The 21,266-nt window shown below is 45.5% G+C and overlaps 1 protein-coding gene across 10 annotated transcripts in view; it reads right to left on the minus strand.

The window, feature by feature from the left end:
• The window catches only part of LOC142586544 (uncharacterized), a 135,316-nt gene that overhangs the window by 21,092 nt on the left and 92,958 nt on the right, over positions 1–21,266 (minus strand). For 5 of the 10 annotated variants that reach the window (XM_075697665.1, XM_075697664.1, XM_075697661.1 and 2 more), the window contains one exon: positions 17,864–19,560. The exons of 1 other annotated variant lie outside the window; for it this stretch is intronic. In XM_075697665.1, the coding sequence (XP_075553780.1) occupies positions 19,426–19,560 (135 nt within the window). In that variant the 3' untranslated portion in view covers positions 17,864–19,425. Of the gene's footprint in view, positions 1–17,863; positions 19,561–21,266 lie in introns of those variants that run through there. 4 more of the 10 variants (XM_075697672.1, XM_075697671.1, XM_075697666.1 and 1 more) reach the window with 2 other exon arrangements.

Consider the following 21,266-nt stretch of genomic DNA (forward strand, 5'->3'; position numbering starts at 1 on the left):
GTACACTTTAGGGGGGTAGAGGGGGAGGGGTGTCTTTTGCCTCCTCCCCCAGAAAACTTCGGAGGGGGCTCGGGCCCCTCCCCCTCCCCCCCCCCCCCTCCCCTAGTCGGCGCCTATGGGCAGCGTTATACCGGAAGTTCCGTTCAGCTTTTGCTTCCTTCCGTCTCATTTCTTCCAAAAGCAGCTGGCTGTTCGGTTGGCACAAGATATATCCTATTTGGACCCTGAGTGCCTCCGGAATCGCTCAGCTCGGGTTCGGAGGATCACAGCAACGATCCAAAGATGTCATTAGAAGCACATGTTGAATGAAGCCAGTTGGTATGCATTACTTGGTGTGGACACGGCGCTAACTAAAAAGGCGCACACACACAAAAAAAAAAAACTGGGCCACAATTTGGCACCACACCCGCTGCGGTGGCTTTGTAGCTATGGCGTTGCGCTGCTAAGCACTAGGTCACGGGATCAAATCACGGCCGCAGCGGCCGCATTTCGATGGGCGCGAAATGCAAAAACGCCCGTGTACCATGCATTGGGGGCATGTTAAAGGTCCCCTGGTGGTCAAAATTAATCCGCAGTCCCCCACTACCGCGTGCCTCATAATCAAATCGTGGTTTTGGCACATAAAACCCCAGAATTCAATTCAATTTAGCACCGCGAACTCTCTAAGTATGCGACATCATACTTCGATTGTGAAGTCTCGACAGCTGCGCGCGCACACATGCCCCGTCTGATTTACCAACGTGACGTTTCTATACCACGTATCTTTTTATACACTCTTGATTTCGTGCACACAGTGACGCGCTCGCTCAACACACCTAGAGTTTTCCGTTAGATGCCTGCAAACGTGGGTGAATACCACCTATAATGATATAAAGAAATACATGACCGATGGTGGCATCGAGCGTCTGTTTTCCAGCACTGTATTTCAGTGCTCTAACCATTAGGCCACGATCGGACACATGCTTCTTTCGCACCTAATTAGATCTTTAAAACTTCTGGCAGGTGCGTAACGTGCCAGTTACTCGCATTCTTCTCTCGCGACTGCTAGCGCTTTGAGACGGTTACACTGCCTTCGAGATCGGCGCATATTTTTCTTCAGACAGATACCTCTATGAATATCCGCCTTTAATGAAGGCACACAAACAAACGACGATATGAACACGAACTAATAACTAGTCGTTTATTCAGGAAACACCCATAAGTATGTACTTTACGCATGCGCTACGCCATTCCACAGCATCTGGTCATGCGTTACCGACACGCGCGTTCAATAAGTGCTATTTCATTATTAAATGCTGCTACGGAAGCTCGATCATCTCACGCATTTATCCCCACTATGCTTTATAAGGTAAGCTTCCATATCTATCGGATGTGGCATCCTTGTGCCGAAAAAAAAAATATAGCTGTGCTTGCATGGAACAACGCTTCCACGCACATTCCCGACAATGCATCGCGAGACAGAAGGGCGAGACGGCGCTCCTGCCACCATGGCCGGGAATTCGGAATAAATGCGCCGCGTCACTTGCGCAGGCTCAGGGCAACGATCTCTACACCGTTGCGATTCTCGGACAATGCACTGTCATCGGTTTGCTAGGTAATTCATGCTGCCATCGTCGCACCCCTCAGTGAGACTTTCAAGCTAGCTAGCCGCGCTTTATATAGCCTCTGCGTATTGGGACGTCGTCACTAAACAAACGTCAACGCATCGAGACAGCGACCCAGTGACGTGGAGCACTCTTCACTTTAGTGTCAGACGGAATTCTCCGCGATCCCGACGCGCGCAATATGCGTAAACTGGCTGACACCGCCGTCCGGATGTTAAGGTACGTACGTATTCGATTGCGGAAATAAGCGCGCGCAAGGCGGCGCGCTTATTTCGGCAGCGCTTGTGGTATCGTCTTCTCGTCTCGTGTCCCGTCTACGTTTTGCGCTGGTAACACCAGGGTGGAAAACCAACAAGCCCAAGCTGTTATTCTAGAGAATTGTTGCCGCGAAAGCGCCTTTCGCGGCGCGCGTTTTTAAGTGCGCGGCTTTGCGCGCGCTTATTTCCGCAAGTTGAGGCCGTATACCCTTACACTCCACAGTCCTAGCGTGAACGCGCCAGGCACGGCAGCTCCACCCAGTGACCAATTACCTACGATTGGTGCAGCGCATCCCGGCACCGAAGATTATCATTCTCGTCCAGCATTTCGTCCTTTGTTATGGAAGATTGTAAATCGTAACAGCAGACGCAGTACACCATTTGTACAACTTTCTAGTCGCAAATGCCTAACTTATACGATTCCATTCATTATTTTAGTTCGTCCGCCAGTAAAAATTAAAGAAAGAAGAAAAATGAATGCAGGACACGCCACAGATTCCTCCGGTTTTGAACTCACGGCGGCAGCAGCACGCTATCACAGCGGACATCGGCATCTTTTGAGGAACGACAGTGTCAATCTTAAACACGACGGTTTTTACCTCGATGGCAACTGGAGCTTCCCATTCCTTCGCAGGTTGCTCCCGTGAGGTCAGACCGAGAAATCCTGGCTCGACTTCTGCGATGTTCCGATGTGCCGGACCTGAGTGAGAGACGGCTGCAAACTCACCTCTTCTTTGCACTTTCGGCTTCCAGCGCCTTTTCCTGGGCATCGACCTTTGGCGGCTACTCTCTTCCACACCCGCCGACTGTATACGGACAACATGGACACCGAGTTCCATCAGGGCCGTCGGCAGGCTCGTAGTGAAGCCATTTGGCGACGCTACGGCTCGCAAGATGGAGTGGTCTACACAGACGCAGCGAGACACCCTCGCGGCGACCTTATGACCGCAGTGGTAGCGGATCACAACGGAGGATTGACAGAACAGACAACAATCACGGCTGGCCGAGTTGTGGAAGCGGAGGAAACCGCGATTGCCATGGCCATGCATGCGGAAGCGAATATCGTCATCAGCGATAGCAAGCAGGCCATCGGCAATTTCGTCCACGGTATAATTTCCAAACACGCGTACCATGTCCTCACGCGGCGGCCCCTAAGCGGCTTGAAAACCCTCGTGTGGACCCCCGCTCACGCGGCTGTGCCCGGCAACGCGTCGGCTCACAGTTTGGCTCGAGATCTCGCGCGCCGCGCCTCGTCCGCGCATGCGGACGGCGGGAACGAGGAGGAGAGACACGAGGAACCCTGCGAGACTTATCACGATATAGCCCACAGGTATCGCTTGAGGCGTCGCGCGCTCCCACCACCAGCCAAGCAACACGACGAAACGCAAGCGGTCGCGTTTAGGCGACTCCAGACAAACACATACCCACACCCAAAGTTCATTAACAAAATCACAGGGGGCAAGGAAAGCGACCAATGTAGGCTCTGTTCACAAACAGGAACACTCACACACATAATGTGGGAATGCACCTCGCTCCCGTTTTCTCGTCCCCCGTCAGCAGTCAGACTGACTGGACAGCCTGGCTCAGTTCCGGGGACGTCGACCGACAGCTTGAACTGGTGGACTGGGCGGAGAAGGCCAAGCAGGCCCAGGGCCTTACTTGAGCCCGATCCCTCAGCCTTCCCCCTTTCAATAAAGTTTACCACCACCACCACCATACGTCCATGAAACATTTACGGCTAGCCTTTGCAGATGCCGCAGTGGAGGGCTCCAGATTTTTGCGGCGCCTCTTTAACGTGCACTCAAAACGCGATACACGAGCTGGTTTTATTATTATTATTATTCATTTCGTCCCCATTCGAACGCAGCCACCACGGCCGGAAATTGAGCCCGCAACTCCCTGCTCTACAGCAGGGTACCTTAGCCGCTGGGCCACCGAAGATGTTCATAATCTAAGGACGCGATAGTCTCGTTTATTCCAACTTCGCAAACGTGCACCTCCGTCACTGCAAGCGTAGCAACTCGTGCCCAACACATAACGCGCCGCTTTTACAAGACATAAAGCCGCAATGCAGTTCTCGTCGACAATTTCGCCTCCGATCACGGACAAGCATAAGCGGATGCAGTCGGCAGGTCGGGCAGTCACAGCGCCATTTGGCCAGGGCAAGAATGCCGACGCGCGAGCGCTTGCAATGCTGGCGCGCGCGTTCCCTACATCGCGGAAGAGCCGGCGCTCGTGCTCATCTCTGCCTCTTCTGCCGGCATACGCTCAACTCTGCTCTCTTCGCCGAAGAAGCTATACATATCAGGAAAACGCGAAAGAGGCAAGGCTGGGTCTACGAATGCAGCGCGCTCACTTGAAAGTACATAAGCGCTGCGCCTGGCCCCGACGCAGCCTTCGCAGCCGTCACCGTCAGACGTAAGCCGAGATTTGAAACGGCGGCATGGCGGTGCAGTCTTCCTGCATCATGTTTGGCGGCCTGTATCGACGACGACGCGCCTCGTCACTTGCGTTTCTATTTTTATCTCGAAAGGAGCACGGCGAAACGATCACCATTTCCGCTGAAAAAACAGCGAAGTATAAAGGCCAAGAAGCGTTCGAAAAGAGAAGCCTAGAAACGCGTCAGAATGAAAACAACGAGTTCTTTCGAGGTGCGCCAGAAATCGGTCGTTATCGGCATGACATGAAACTGTTTTGGCCTGTCGATACTTTTACCACTGCAAAATTTGCTTCGTAATGTGGCGTTCTGTCGCAGCATTTTTCCACAGTATATACAACATGAAATTAGAAGGGCCTTGCAAGACATTAACCGGGGAAAAGCGGCAGAAGAAGATCGAATAACCGTCGATTTAATCAAAGATGGAGGATACATGCTTGAAAAGCTTGCGGCCCTTTATACGAAATGTCTCAGAGAACTGGAAGAATGCCAAAATTATACTAATCCACAAGAAGGGAGACGTTAAAGAGATGAAAAATTATAAACCCATTAGCTTATTTCCAGTATTGCAAAAAATATTCACAAATTTCCAATAAGGACAACACTTGGCTTCAGTCAACCTAGAGAACAGGCTGGCTTCAGGAAGGGATGCTCTGCAATAGATCACATCCATGTTATCAATCAGGTAATCGAGAAATCTGCAGAGTACAATCAGCCTCTCTATACGGCTTTCATAGATTACAAAAAGGCATTTGATTCAGAAGAGATATCAGCAGTCACAGAGGCTTACGTAAATATCTTGGAAAATATCTACAAAAATTCCACAGCTACCTTGATTCTCCACAAAGTAGAAAGATACCTATACAGTAAGTGGTCAGGCAAAGAGAGAATCTCTCCAATCTGCATGCTTGGAAGGAGTATTCAAGCTTTTAAACTGGCAAGACTTAGGAGTGAGGCTCAACGGCAAATAGCTAAGCAATCTTCAGTCTGCAGATCACATGTCCTGTTCAGCAACACTGGGGTTGAGTTACAACAAATGAGTGAGGACCTCAACAGAGACAGTGTGACAGTAAGGTTGAAGATTAATATGCGGAAGACAGAGATAATGCTAAATAGCCTGGCAAGGAAACAAGAGTTCAGGATCGCCAGTCAGCCTCTAGAGCCCGTGAAGGAATAGGTTTACCTAGGTCAATTACTCACAGGGGACCCTGATCATGAGAAGGAAATTTACACAATAAAAATGGGTTGGATAACATATGGCAGACATTGTCATATCCTGACTGGAAGCTTACCACTATCATTGAAAATAAAGGTGTACAATCAGTGCATTTTACCAGTGTTGACATATGGGGCAGAGACTTGGAGACTGACAAAGAAGCTTGAGAACAAGTTAAGGACCGCGCAAAAAGCGATGGAACGAAGATTGATAGGCATAACGTTAAGAGACAGGAAACGAGCGGTGTGGATCAGAGAGCAAACGGGATAGCCGATATTCCAATTGACATTGACAAATGGCGCTGGGCAGGCCATGTAATGCGTAGGTTAGATAACCGGCAAACCATTAGGGTTACAGTATGGGTGCCAAGAGAAGGGAATCGCAGTCGAGGATGACAGAAGACTAGGTGGGGTGATGAAATTAGGAAATTCGCAGGCACAAGTTGAAATCGGTTGGAGCAGGACAGGTGTAATTGGAGATCGCAGGGAGACTCCTTCGTCCTGCAGTGGCATAAAGTAGGCTGATGATGATGATGATGACGATGAATATGCAACCTTCCCTGCGCTTAAAGGCCCTTTCTGACCCTTAAAAGCAGCCCCATTGCAATGGTTTCCAGACAACTTTAGACACTGTCTCATTTTCTGTGGTCGTACGCAGCCTGCTAAAGGAAATCGGATAGACGTCGTAATGATGTTGCCTAATCGTGTTCTATAATGAAGCTACGCAGCTCATTATTTTTCTCACTTGCTGCCTCGAGAACGACTGCCGTTTGGTGCGACTCGTGTGCGCAACCGGCTGGGACGCGAGAATACATCCGCTTTTGCGTTCCACCGTGGCTGTGTCCGGCCATGAAAGCTGCACGCAGACTCACATTCGTCAGTGCCTGAAAACCTCTGATTGAAGCGACTACAAGGGCGCAGGTTCAATCCCGGCCGCAGCGGCCACAATTCGATGGCCACGAGATGCACAAGAGGAGCTCGTGTGCATAGATTCAGGGGTAAGTTAAAGAACTCCAGGTGGTGAAAGTGAATACCGAAGTCTCCTATCTACGGCGTGCTTCATAATGAGATTGTGGTTATGGCATGTAAAACCACAGAATTATTCATTTATTTAGCGACTACAAGCTCGTCATGTAACCGCAACCCCTACAGCACAAAGGTGCTTCATTCTCTCGCTATGAGTACGCGTTGTAGCAATGCTGTTAGCGAGGAGTGTCAACGCAAGATGAGAGGCAAAGACCAGTCCTGCAACTGTCGACACCAGAGGCTGCACTTGGTGAGGGATGCAGCAGAACAAAAGTCGTCTCTAGAAGTGTACGAAACAGCAATGTAGGTTTTCTAGCTGTCGAGAGAAAGTTTGGCTTCGCCGTGTGCCTTCCAGCCAGAACAACTCCCCGATAAGTGTCCTTAGAAGCTGGCTTCTCCATAGCAATAGTCATAGTGAGCAGAAGCTCACTTCAGTGATTCCTTTCGTTTTTTCAGTCGAAGTGATGGTTTGTGTATAGTTTGTTGGAAGTGTTTGTCTTTACGTATGATCGAAAACAGGTAGCAATGGCGGCGATGTGTGCCTTTGTAAAGGGTCAAATACGTAAGTTAACAAAGGCGCGTCAGCCGGGATAGAGTCTCGGCTTTGTCGATTATAAGGTCGACGCTCGATTAACCAATTGCTAAGGGTCTCGCGCGGTGCAGTGCGCGCCGCATGCTGAACACCGACGATTACTGCGGCGTGCGTTAGCGGTCTGACAAGCGAGACGCAGCAGCGGTGGTGCTAAATAGTTTACCTCAATTAATAATGACTCAAATAAATGCGTAAGCTAGAAAGTAAAATTGCGCTTCCCATACGAAAACATCATGCTCAACAATATCCAGCTCGCTACACCGGCTTGGGCGGCAAGCACACGACTGAACCGAAAAAAAGAATGAGCATTTCTATGCATTACTGCAGTTACACGGCCACCTTGTCAACTTCACGCGGCCATGAAATCAGTCAATTGGGTACTGTGCTTATTATATATATATATATATATATATATATATATATATATATATATATATATATATATATATATATATATATATAAAGAGAGAGAGAGAGAGAGAGCATATTTTTATGAAAAAGTAATGAGCAAGCGAACATGGTGTTCTTGCAGACTAGTTCCTAGGCAAGGCGCACATACTTTCCCGCTAATACCGTGAGTTTCCGAAGACTACTATACAAAAACTCATTAACTATTTTATTAGTGCCTTGGGGGCAGTTGTCTAAATGGCTCATATGGAGGCCGGTGACATTTTTATGCACACCTATCTTTTACAGAAATCTTGAAAGTCGCACCTAATTCGAGATATCCATCATCAAATTCCAAAGCTCGGTCGAAGCAATATCGATCGAGACTGCGCGCCCTGCTGCGTATCAGATTGCGTGTGAAACAAAGTTTGAATTATGGCATGCCGCAGAAAATCCCGAGCCGACACACAGCCGCACACGCTTGCCACGCAAATCGTGCCGTGTCAGTAGCTGCCGCGAGTTGCCGAGACGTTCGGCATCGTTTGGTTTCGCAGTGCCGCTCTGTGGCTACGATGGATACAAGATGGCGACTGAGTAGCGCGCGTCCAACGATACTATACAGGCCTTTTTTTTTTTTTGGCTGCACCAATTTTTTTAAATATTGCCTATGGCAGGTAACACAATTCTAACAACTGATCTAAATTACTCGATGAGGCGGCCATTACTTCTACGAGAAATCGACATGTTCGATTGAATTAACGTAATTACGATAATTAACTTTTACTTACTTTACGCCACACATTTCAATCTAAGAATTGAGATGCCAATGCATTTCGTCGGACACTTCGAAAATTAATACGTCGGAACTGGTGCTGTCCAGAGCATTCGTTCCAAGTGGATACGCTTTGCGAACTCACCGGCTATAATTCGCAGATTGAAATATGTGGCGTAAAGTCATTAATTAAAATTTTAATTAGCATGATTATGTTAATTAGTCAATTGAACATTTTGATTTCTCGTAAAAGTAATGGCCGCCTCATCGAGTAATCTAGATCAGGGATTAGAATTTGTGGTATCTGCCATAGGCACTCTTAAAAAAATTGGTGCAGCTAAAAAAAAAACCTGTTTATGAAAACAAGGCGCTGCATGAGCGGAGGTCTGCTGCTGTGAATCGCGCCCACAGCGTCACCCATGCACTGCCTCTCGCGATCTCCCGATGAATGAGGCAGTCGCGCCACGCTTCGCTCCGTTTGCAACGTGGCGCGCGAGACAATGTCCACGCCAGCCAGTATACCACGAAATGAAAACACGTGTTGAGCTTCGCTCAAATTTCTCATTATAGGGTATCGTAATAGTCGGCGAATTTTTTCTCCCCGTGATCCAGGGGCGCTGGCTCGCCATTTTTACAGAAAGTGCAATGCGACGGACAAAAAATGGCACTTTCTGCATTTCGTACTTTGAAAAAATCCTCGAATGAGCAGAGATTAAGAATCACGGGTGACCAAATTTATTTCGCCCCTTGCATATCTACCCACCAGTGGCGTAGCCAGAAATTTCGTTCGGGGAGGGGGGGGGGGGGGGCTCACGTTGCAGCTTGGTCTCCTCCTTAAGAGGAAGCTTTAGCTCGGGCCCAACTCCGACGCGGCCTATTCAAATACATGTAAAACGCAAAAACGTTTTTATGAGATAACCCCTGGACCTATTTTGATGAAATTTGTCGCATTTGAAAGAGAAAGTTAAATTCTAGTGACTGTTGGAAGCGGAATTTCGATTTAGGGCTTGAATTTTCTTAAAACGATTTTCAAATATTTGACCGTTTGAAAAAAATAGAAGCACGGAGTTTACAAATTCATAGCTCTGCATCAAGAAACGATATCGCGGTTCTGTAAAAGGCATCCATTAGATCATTCAAAGCGGACAAATTACATATGTCATTTTACATCTTACGTGAATTTGTTACGTAGGTTACAACGGTTTTGCAAAAGCTTTATTTCCCTATGATTAAATTTTTTTATATTCATGTGTAACATATCAATTTTGTCCGCTATAGATGTACTATTAGATACAATTCACAGAATTGTATTATAATTTTTAGTGGTTAAGTTACAGAGTTGTAAACTTGATAGTTTCGTTTTTTGAAAATTTTCGATTTTTGCCAATTTTTAATGACAAATTGGAAATCTAACTCAAAAATTCGAAACCAACAGTCACTAGATTTTAAGTTTGTCTTTTAAATGCAACAAACCTCGTCAAATTTGCTGCAGTGGTTGCCGAGAAAAACGAATTCTCCTTTTACATGTATTTAGATAGGAGCCCCCGAGCTAAAGCTTCCTCTTAAGAGGAAGCTTTATCTCGGATGCTCCTATCTAAATACATGTAGAAGGTGAATTAGTTTTTCTCGGCAACCACTGCACAAAATTTGCTGAGGTTTGTTGCGTTTAAAAGAAAACCTTATATTCTACTGCCTTCTGGTTTCGAATTTTTCATTTAGGTTGTCAATTTTTTATTAAAGATTGGCACAAATCTCAAATTTTTAGAAAACGAAACTATCACGTTTAAAACTCTGTAACTCAACAATGAAAAATAATATCACAATTCTGTGAATCGCACCTAATGGTACATCTACAGCGGACAAACTTGATATGTTACAAATGAATCTCAAACAATTAAGCATTATCGAAATACGGCTTTTGCAGAACCCTTGTGCACTATGTAACTAATTCACGTAAGATACAACTTGACATACCGAATTTGTCCGCTTTGACTCTTATAATAGATGCCGTTTGAAGAATCGCGACATCTGTTTTTGATGAAGAGCTTTTAGTTTGTAAACGTCGTGCTTCTATTTTTTTCGCACTTTCAAATTTTTCTAAATATTTTCAACAAAATTCAGGCCCTATATCGAACTTCCGCTTCCAACAGACATAGAGTTTCCTACAAAAATTACTAGAGGGAACTCTGGCGCTGCAGTCGTTGTCCTACCATGGGAACATAGAGTTTCCTACAATAGAAACTCTATGCATGGGAATGATGGGAAGTACATGGATTTGTCTGATCTTCGTGCTTGTGGATTCAAACGTCCGGGTGGCTTTGTATATTACGCTATATAAATCTTATTGTCGTATATTTCTGCGCAATCTATATTCTTCGAAGTGCAGAAGACGCCGGGAACGTGTACAATTGCTATTAATTGCAACGATTGAGCTTGTCTAGGTGGCCAAATCGAAACGCGCCAAGCGTCTCAAGGCACTGGCATGCCTGCGATAAATTCATAAGGGTGTTTCATTCGCTTGTCGATACATGCGCCCGCGGCTTAATGGTTTCAGTATCAGGCTTCTGTGCTAGAGTCCCTGTGTTCGAATCCTGCCGTCGGGCAAATTTAATGATGTTTATTTAATTATTTATTGCGCGATATACTGCTGAAAATGACGAGTTTACAAAGTTACAAAGCCGTTTGAAGCCAAAAGGACGAAGTTTAGGCAAATCCATGTACTTCCCATAATTCCCATACTGGGACAACCGCTCCCATTGCAATTCCCGTAGACACTAGCGCCAGAGTTCCCTCTAGTAATTTCTGCAGGAAACTCTATGCCAACAGATACTAGAAGTTAACTTGCTCAAATTCAACAAATTCCGTTTAAAGTGACCTAGGGGTTATCTCAGAAAAGCGTTTCTGCGTTTTACATTTATTTGAATAAGCCGCGTCGGAGTTGGGCCCGAGCTAAAAATAGTAAACACCTTTCCGGCGGAAATGACGACCTTTGGGGGCGGTGAATTCGAATGTTTCCACTGTAAGCTTTGCCGTCGTGTTTCAGGCTCGTAGTAGTGGCACCATGGTTCGTCCCCGATCACAATTGCAGACAAGAAGTCGTCACCCTCGTGATACCGGATCAGATGAGTCAAGGCAGCGCAGAACCTTCTGGCGGTGGTTCAAAATCTTGGGCAACAATTGCGCACACAAGAGCCGATGACCGAGATGTTCATGAATTATGGTGTGAACCGAACCGCGACTGATGTTCACACGCTCTGCCAGTTCATCGATATTTATCCTCCGTTCTTTTCTCATCAGTTCATCAACTTTTGCACTTGTGTTGGGGGTGATTGCACGATGGCTTTGGCTCGGTCTTGGATCGTCTTCGCAACTGTCATGTCCTTTTTCAACCGTTTGCTCCAATGCTTCACCGTGGCCAATGAAATGCAATGGTCAACATCACGGCAGCCACACGGCGATTAATTTCTCTTTAGGAAACACCTTCAGCTGTCAAAAACCTCACGACACCACGCTGTTCAACATTTTGAGCGTCAATTATGTCACGTAACCATGTTCAACCCAATGTATGAGAGCATTAAAGAACATTTATACTCACACTTGCGTGTCACTTTTGTGAATGAGAGATGCATGTGTGCGACGCGCATGCCTAGCAGATAATGAACCGAATCATTATTGCGCGGGGTGGGTTGGCTCACTTTCATTTGACTCGCCCTCGTACATTAGAAATAGGAAGATACATTGGAATATACAAATTCGAAGATAATGCTTGATAAACGCCAAAACGGTGTCACTGGAAACAAAGTTCACTGCACGTATACACAAAACCTCGCAACAAGATATTTAAATATACGTATAAGTCTCCAATAAATCTACGCATCTAAGAAAAAGTGACTATATAGAATGCGTCAAGCAAGGCAAATAAACATGTAGCGCAATCACAGATTCACAGAATCCTAGATCCCCCCCCCCTTTTCCATCCACTCCATCCGATGTATCGCGTGCGACGGAAGGCGGTGCGCTTGCTCCCCGCTTTTCTCCTTTGCGCACGCAAGACTGAGCCACCATCGTCGGCTCACACATTCCACCCCCCCCCCCCCTACTCTTTCACTCGCACATACAGCATGCGGCGCGGAGTCACGACGTTATTGCCCTGAGACTTCATACGAAACATGAGGGCGACGGCGACAGCAGGAATGCGCCTGGAGTCTTCATGTAATTGCTATCACAATAGTATAATAATAGTATCCGGCAACCGAAGCGTGCCGTGGCCCATTACTTTCCGCAAAAGAAGTAAACTGTCACCATGCGACAATTCGCTGTGCCGCAACAATGTATCTTCTTCTTTTCTTTTGTGGGACGGGGGCACCGAAATGAAAAAAAAAAAAGAAAGGCAAAGGAGAGTATGTTGGCCACAATCCAATGCCTGCTTTGGGCACCTAATGTGGCTACCGAACGAATATCGGAAGAAAACGTGAGACGCTTGATCCACCGAGAACAATACGCATAGTGCTCGGTATTTTACACCGGCGGGACAAGACTTACCGGAGAAGTTGCGCTCAAGCGAACACGGTGTAATCCGTCAAGTCTTCACAGTGATGGCGGTGAGCGACTATTGCTTCTTTTTCTCACTCTGCTAGCCAGAAGGCGTCCAAAACTCTGCCAGGCGAAAATTCACTCGGCCAGAGAAAACCACACGCGCACCGAAGTACGCCGCGCGGTGGTTTCGGGGCAACACAAGAAAAACGCATGCGCTCTGGCTGGCTCTGGCAGCCCGCGGGTAGCGTAGCGAGAATAAAAAAAATTAAGAGGCTCAATGTGTCCTCACGAATAAAAGTCAAAGTAGAAAAAATAAATAAGAACGTAGTTACCCTGGCTGGCTTTAGTGTCTTGACATGGATGCTTTCGCCTCGGTGAAAAAAAAACGTTGATATTTGTTTATGCGACATGACGGCACAAATGAACCACCACAACGCTTCATCTCATCGAATCTCGCTGCGTGTTTTGTCAACTTATCTGATAGTGTTTTGATTTGGCTTGTCTCGTTGTATGTTCCGATCTATGACTTTAGAAATGTCAACGCACCTTTGGCGTCAAATGTTTATAACAACATTAAGCCCACAAAGTTCCGAAATTGAAAATCTAAAGCACGACTTTGGAAATATCAATGCACCTTTCGCTTCAAAAGTTTATTAGAACTTTATACCCATAAAGTGTCAGAATTGAAATCCAAGCGCTCCTGATTCCGCGGCCTCAGCGAGATGCCGCGACAAGCCCGCCGCCACGCCTTTGGAACTTTGTGCTCGGATGGAGCTCCTTGCGTTACGATATGCGACTCCCGGTGCATGGGCGTTGCCGCGAAATCCAGCCCGATTTCGCAATGTTCGCGCTAAAATGTTTTTTTCGAGCGTGAAAAGGTCATTCTAGACAAAATCGAGCATGATTTCCGGCGCCTGGGATTGTTTTGGCCGGCGGCGCATGGACAACACGAAAACATTTCGGGGGGGGGGGGGGGCTGAAGCCCTATAAGCCCCCTCCCCCCCGGCTACGCCCCTGCTACCCACACAGTTCCCATACAAATAAAAAAAAAAGGGGGGGGGGGAGACGTGACGTGAAAAGGCAAGGAAACGCTGGATAAACAAGTTCAAGGTACGGTACAGTGCGTTTGTGCTATTTCTGAAAAATAAAACAATGCAGATATGTCTAGCGGACAACTCACGCAGGGCGTGCAGAAGCAGAGCCGAATTAAAGCGCACCGCAGGGGCTAGGCGACACAACGGAAGCGGTCGCACGTCAAATCAACACTTCTGTGCCCGCTGCGATAGCTTTGCGGCTATGGCATCGCTCGAGGTCGCGGATTTGACCGAGACAGCCGCATTTCGACAGAGGCGAAATAAAAAACGTTCGCGCACTTAGATTTATAATAGGGACACGTTAAAGAACACCACGGTGCCAAAATTAATCCGGAGTGCGCCCTTACGGCCTGCCTCATAATCCGATTGTGGTTTCGGCAGGTAGAGCCCCATAATCCATGTTTAATGCTTCTGCTTCGAAGCGATGTGCCATGTGAGGCAATGGGAATGCTCAACCCTCTCAGAGGTCATGAAATATGGCGCACAACGCCTCAAGCAAACACCTCTCCCTTTGTGTTTTGTGTACTACGCAGACAAACGGCAGTGGTACACGCTAGGTAACGCTTAACATCAACTCACCACTCTCGTGTTGAACAAAACGTTGAAGAAATTAAAATATTCACCGTCAACATCACCGCTAATTATCGTCAAATCAAAGCAAACAGCACAGAAAGCAGAATTGGTTTCCCGCAGAACGTTCCGAAACGGACAGGAAGATACGACACACGCTGGACTATTAACGTTCTGCTGGAAACCAATTTTGCAATGTACAACCAACGAGTTCCTTTCTAGTTCTCTGAGCCCTTCTTTTGTGTTCCTACGAGCATTTGACGCCAGCTTTGAGCCTCACCATTCAGCACAGAAAGCTTCACTTACATCGATTCCCACAGTGCGTGGGATCTGCATAATTTTTTTTATCTCAGACAAGGCCACTCAATCAGTCTCAGGTTAGAGCCACAGGAAGTCAGCCTCGAATGATGCGCAGGCGCATTAATTCGAACATACAATGATACATGGCACGTTTCAAGGAAATGCTTCTCTTTATTTACACCGACAAAAAGTAGAAGAATCGAGAACAAAGCTGACCACCAAAGCGTGTGTGTCATCATGAAGGTGCAAAAATCCGCACACCCAAACATGAACAAATGGTACATACATGGCGCTTCAGCGGAGGGAGTGTCATAGTTACATCAAAAAAAGAAAAAAGGCGAGCGCGACATGCGCCCCCACGACCACGCTGGTACTTACGGCCGACCAATGTAGACAGAGCGAGATTCACACGCTCTTTTCCTCATATATCAATTTCCACATTGCAGCCATTAAAATGAAGCCCGCCTTGGGCGCAGGGGCACCTCAGTTGTTACTCCAAGACACAGCAGAGATGTGCACACGGCGGCTCGCGTAAGTTTGGCCCGCGCTAACGCACACTGCGCTAAGGTGGCTAGAAACTGCTCGACCGCGCAGCGCTGGGGACTACACGCGGCGATCAGCAACGTCTCCGCGGCCGTTCGTGCAGGTGGTGCAGATCGCAGCCCAAGCGGAAGCCAAGAATTACGCGAGCCGTTAACTCGCCGGCAGTGTTCTTCGAAGTTGCGGGAGGGCGTTGCGTTTCGCACCATAACTGGAGAGCTGAAGACGCCTGCGCATGGCACTCGCGAACCGGTCTGGCGCTCCCCATTTCTGCAAGTGCAATGACTCAACGAAGCTCGCAACGGAAAAGTCAGCCAATCAAAGTGTAGTTAACTTCGGCTGATGGCACCAGCGGGGTTGCGGTTGTCACACTTTTTGTCAAAACATGCACCTCCACTTGCTGTAGCAACACCCTGCATACTACTTGCACCTTGGCATCCCTGCAGCATGACACTTCTGACTCAAGTTCACCAAAGAATGCAAAGTAAGAATACTGAAACAATTTGGCTACTTTGTTGTTATCTGGGTACAGAAAACCATTGAAACATTGAGCTTGATTTCTTTCAGCTCTGTATCTCTTGAGCAATGCATTAAAAGCTCAAGGTTCAGCTCTTGAAATTCTTCAAGCATGCAATGTGCAGTACCTGACCACCACCACCGTGAAGTTCCAATATGGCAAAACAATACTGCTTGCTAAATGCTGCTCCTACTTCTACCAAAGCCACAGCATGAGCAGTTATTCTCACTAGCTTATAAACTACTGGGAACCGTTTTCCACAGCACATAAATATTTTTGATCGCTCTAACAACGTCATTTACAATCAGTACACAGAATTATCCTTTCCCTTCTTTCAACCACTGCAGCAGTTTCCCTAAAATCAAATTATTTTCCCATAACAAGTCAAAGTCCAGAAGATACCGCAATTATCAGCAAAAGCTTGCAAGTCAATTCGTTGTGAACCATCGGATTAAGAAAATACAGGAAGCTGTTTATACAAACTAACACAGGAACCTTAAATTTGCAGACTTCATGGCTTAAGTTTTTTCGCAGAAAGTATGCCTCTGATGTATTAGGATCCTACTGCATAAAGCCAGCCCTTCATTATGTAGTACATCAAGGGAATGAGAATATAGAAAGCTGTTTGTAAAAAATAACTCAGGAACCTTGAATTTCCAGATTTCGTGGCTCAAGTTTCTTGCCAAAAACATGCCTCTGATACAGTAGGATCCTATTGTAGACAGGCCAGCCTTACATTATGTAGTACAGTATGTGAAGGGAATGCACTGAAATTGCTAACTACACTGAAAGCTATCAGAGGTGAACACTAATGTTTCAGCAAAATACTATTCATATCATAAGAAGCCAACAAACACTGACACCAAGGACAACATAGGGGAAATTACTTATGATAATAAATTAAATAAAGAAATTATAAACTAATGGAATTGAAAATGGACTAAGAAACAACTTGCCACAGCTGGGGAACGATCCCATATCTTCGCATTACGCATGCGATACTCTACCAATTGAACTACCGTGGCACAGTCTTCCCATCCACTTTCTGGGGTATTTATGCGTTACATACTACTAGTATGTGTTACTATCGGTTACTGTTACTGTTATATTAGTATCTGTTACTTTGTGTTACTACTATATTACTCCTATTATGCTAGTGCATAATGCAAAGACGTGGGATCGTTCCTCACCTGTGGCAAGTTGTTTTTTCATCTACTTTCATTTCCATTAATTTATCATTTCTTTATTTCCTTTATTAAGCACACGTAATTTCCCCTCTGTTGTCCTTGGTGTCAGTGTTTGTTGGCTTCTTATGATATGACTAAAAAAATCAGGCCCCTTGTTTAAACCCCTTTCTTCTCGTTTAGCAATGTAATATGTAATTTTTGATTGCTCACTTTGCCATCTCTCCTCGATGGCTTGAATGACAGGCTGACTAATAAATCTGTAGTTTTCCCTTGCTGACCCTCGCAAAGGTGTTCAGAAAGAAAGGTTTGATTGTGCTATATAAGGCAAAATAATACAAACCCTAATCACTCTGCATATTCACGCCACTAACATGAAAGCCTTGTATTGTGCGCAATGATAAAAAAAAATGAATAGGTACATTCAGTTGAACTTAATTTATGTGTTTCCCTTTCCAAGCTCACCTACCTGCCTCACCCCCAAAAAGAATGTTCAATAAAATAATACACCTGACTTTACAAATCCACACACTTGGATGAGCTTTCTGTGCGTACTAGACAGAAATATTGTACATAGTCTCAAGTCTATGAGTATGCAGGAACACAACAATCAACGTAGAATGTGTGGAATATAAACATAAACCAGTGATGCATCACTCTGTACTGGAACAGTAAACCTGGGAAAAATGTGCAGTATATATATATATATATACTGCACATTTTATATATATATCATACCAAGAGCAGCTATATTAGAAAAGTATTTGCAAACAGTGATGTCAAATGCTGCAGCAGGGCTGCTACATTCAGTTGCACACGCATACACTGCAGCTACTTTCACGAAGTGAAGAGTCATGTTCCCTCTTTTTATCCTTTTCCCTGTACAAAAAAAAGCACTAGTCGACTTCACATGAATAGGCTGTTCCTAACTGCATCTCAACATATCCCGTAAGATATTAAGTGTGGGACTAAGTAACCAATACAGAATATATCTTTCTTTTTTCTACACATGCCATAGCCTTTGCCAAATTAAATGCAACATCACCTCATGCTTTTTTAGATGTGAAGAGTAGAACGTTTTGCACTGGTATGGACAAAACAAGCAACCATAACCTTGCCAGCAATGGGGCATGCAAGAAAGAAAAAAACAAGATAGCCCCTTTACAGTAACAGGAAGTTGCTGCATGCCGATGGATATGTCAAGCATGTTCATCAAGAACTAGACCACTTAAATGGAGCGAAAAGCTTCGTAGCCACAGAAAGTAAACATGCTTGTTTGCGCCTAAATCTGTATACAAGATATACATAGTGTACATTCAAAAATAAATCCACCACATGCTGCTATTACTATTTCAGTAACCAAGTTTACATGTAGCTGCTTATAGCATCATACAGATAATGTGTCTCTAGTATTTATGTATTTTATCTTGGCCTCAACTTCACAACCATAAATGTGCAGAAAAAAAAACTGTAGCAGGAAAGCTGCCCTGGAATTTAAAAAAGAAATGCCTCCTGAAGCAGATGAAATGCATTCTGAAGATGAGAAGCTGCTGCTGGGAAGTTACTGGTTAACAGCAACATGTGGCGGGAATACAAACAATGATCTGCACTCTGTAGCCAGAAGTTAGTAGCTCCCAACAAATGGCTTCACAGAAATAAAACCAACAAAAACAAACAGCCACACTGAATCTCAAAAACACCTTGGCCCTTTTTGCAAGACAGAGCAGTAAAGGCAATAAATGAAAATTCCATGCCATGACATGGCAGAACTGTAAAAGAAGAGCTAAGGTTGTGGTACTGTATTGCATCAATAAGACATAGAGCCAGCGTTGATCAAGTAGTGTAATGTGAAACACCTGGCTCTTTTGCAATGAAAAATGCTACGCAACCATCACATGACCCTTTAACATAGCAAAAGGGCAATGCATTACCACTGTCCACTTTCCTGAAGTACCAAGTGCACATGCGCAACTGGCACAGTTTGCATGCACATTTGGTGCCTCAGGGCAGAACACTACAATAGGCTAATGCCCAAAGGGCTATGTTAAATCATTTTTCCTGCAACAGAAACCCTGCAATTGGGTTCAAATAAAAGGTGATGAGATTGGCATCAGTGCCCTTTTTCTTTTTTTAACTTCCATCACTGCTCATACTGAAATAAAGTAGAATTTCTTTGGCTGAAACCTAACTGCAAGAGTCCATAAGTCAAGCCAAGTGTCCACACATCTTAAAACAACATATTCATGAATGCAACATGAAAACACCCATGGAACAAAATATAAATCTGAAAGAGTAAAAGATATGAACAGAAGGAGATGAACTCATGAAAATATATCCCTGGAAACACATACACCACAGACTGCTGAACTGGCACCAATGGAACTACCTGCTAGCTCACGAAAGTAGTTCCCAGCTTGACTGAGACCTGTTAGGCAGGTGTGGCTTTGAACTGTGCAGCCGCAAAGCCTGTGTGATGTTGCTCAGACTCTTGGACACATCCTCAATCTTGTTACTAAAAGCTGCATGGCACTGCAAACAGATTATAATACATAGGAATAATTACGACGTACAACACTACCACAGAAATGTTCCTTTATTATTGGTTTTATGAATAAATCTAATTCCTCAATACCTCCCAGAAAAAAAAAGTAAGTCCAACATTTTGTCAGTACTTATATTTCAAAAAATTGTTATGCACAATATTATTGGTAAAAGGTGTGTTACATTTACGGTATGTATCATTTATATTCACTCAGGACATTAGGAAAATGAACTAGTTGACAAAAATTGCCACAGATCCAATGAGTTCGAATCTACATAGAGCGAAGCTTTGTGTGAGTGCTTAGAGCCGAAACATGATTACACACATGCAAGCAAGCACGCACGCACACAAGTGCAGGTGTATACAAATTATACCAAGCAGAGTTACTGACTACTAGTGAGTACGACGGATGCCTTGAACGCATTGCAGTTTCAGAGGCAGCGTGCGCATACCAACGTAGTGCAATTTAAATCCATTCTATCTGCAAGAAGCGTTTATTTCCTCACTACCGTGCAGCCACGGATGCACGAAAATGAGCTTTCTGGTTCCTTTCTTTTTTTCTTTCCCCCATATGGCTGGCACTGCCACTGCCATGGACAGATGGACGGATGGATGCTATGCGTGTCCCCTTTGAAACAGCATGGCAGGCTGCACCACCAAGCTCTGGTTCTTATTTTGCCTAATGACCTACCCCTCTTAAAACACACACACACACACACACACACACACACAAAGAATTTCCAGCATCAAACTTTCTTAACCATGAATGGGAACTTTGTTTCTCTATACCTCTGTTTGTGGTCTGACACCAAACCTCCAATTGCCTCTTACTAATCTATTGGAGACATGTTTACTTTCCCCCTGCTATCGCTGAACACAAGGGCTTCAAGGAGGCCAGAGGAGACTAAACCGACAGCTGGGTAGACATTTTCACATTCTAATAAAACATGTTCCATTGTTTCCCTAGCTTTATCGCAGCATGCACATGCTTCTTCTTTGGTGTACTATCGTGAGCAATATGAGCAGGAACACGCGAGCGCGTGGGAAATAGCCTCGAAACCGACGTGGGGCGATGCGTTGCGGCCGCTGTAGGAAACAAAGTGGAAAGGGCGCCGCGGTTCCGCCAACTGTCGGCACTCCCGCCTCACTAGCGTTACTGCGTAATGGCAGCTGATTGCGTGTCACCGGGCGCTAGCGATGATAAGGCGGTTATGTCATGCAGAGCGTGGACCGTGCTGTCTGTAGTTGAGCGCAAAATATCTCTAGCTCTCTTTTTATCATACTTGCGGAACGTATCGCAATGATACCGGCGTGATACTGTGGCGCCTGTAATAGCGCTCGCACGCAGGAAAAAGCAGGGTTGTTTTGTTATGCGTGTTTTTCTATGTCTCGGTTATTGTGAACAAAGAAAAGTTGTACGCAGCAGTGAATTTAAAGGTTTTATTAGACGATTGCTTAATGGTAACAAAATTTTCATCCGCACAAAAAGTATCCCAATACATCAGTGTTACAGCTTGACCTTTCCTTGCAGGCTTCATGCGTTAATAACGGGTCATGGCTCCGCCTGCTTGAATGACGGCCTCCATTCTTTTTGGCAGAGACACGTAGAGAGCCTCGATGAAGGCTTTGTCATCTTGAAGATGTTTCCACTCGCGCTTTATGGCTTCCCACAGTTCATCACTGGTCGTCGAGT

This window comes from Dermacentor variabilis, chromosome 1 (assembly GCF_050947875.1).
Source record: "Dermacentor variabilis isolate Ectoservices chromosome 1, ASM5094787v1, whole genome shotgun sequence".
In the NCBI taxonomy this organism is placed as follows: Eukaryota; Metazoa; Arthropoda; class Arachnida; order Ixodida; family Ixodidae; genus Dermacentor; species Dermacentor variabilis.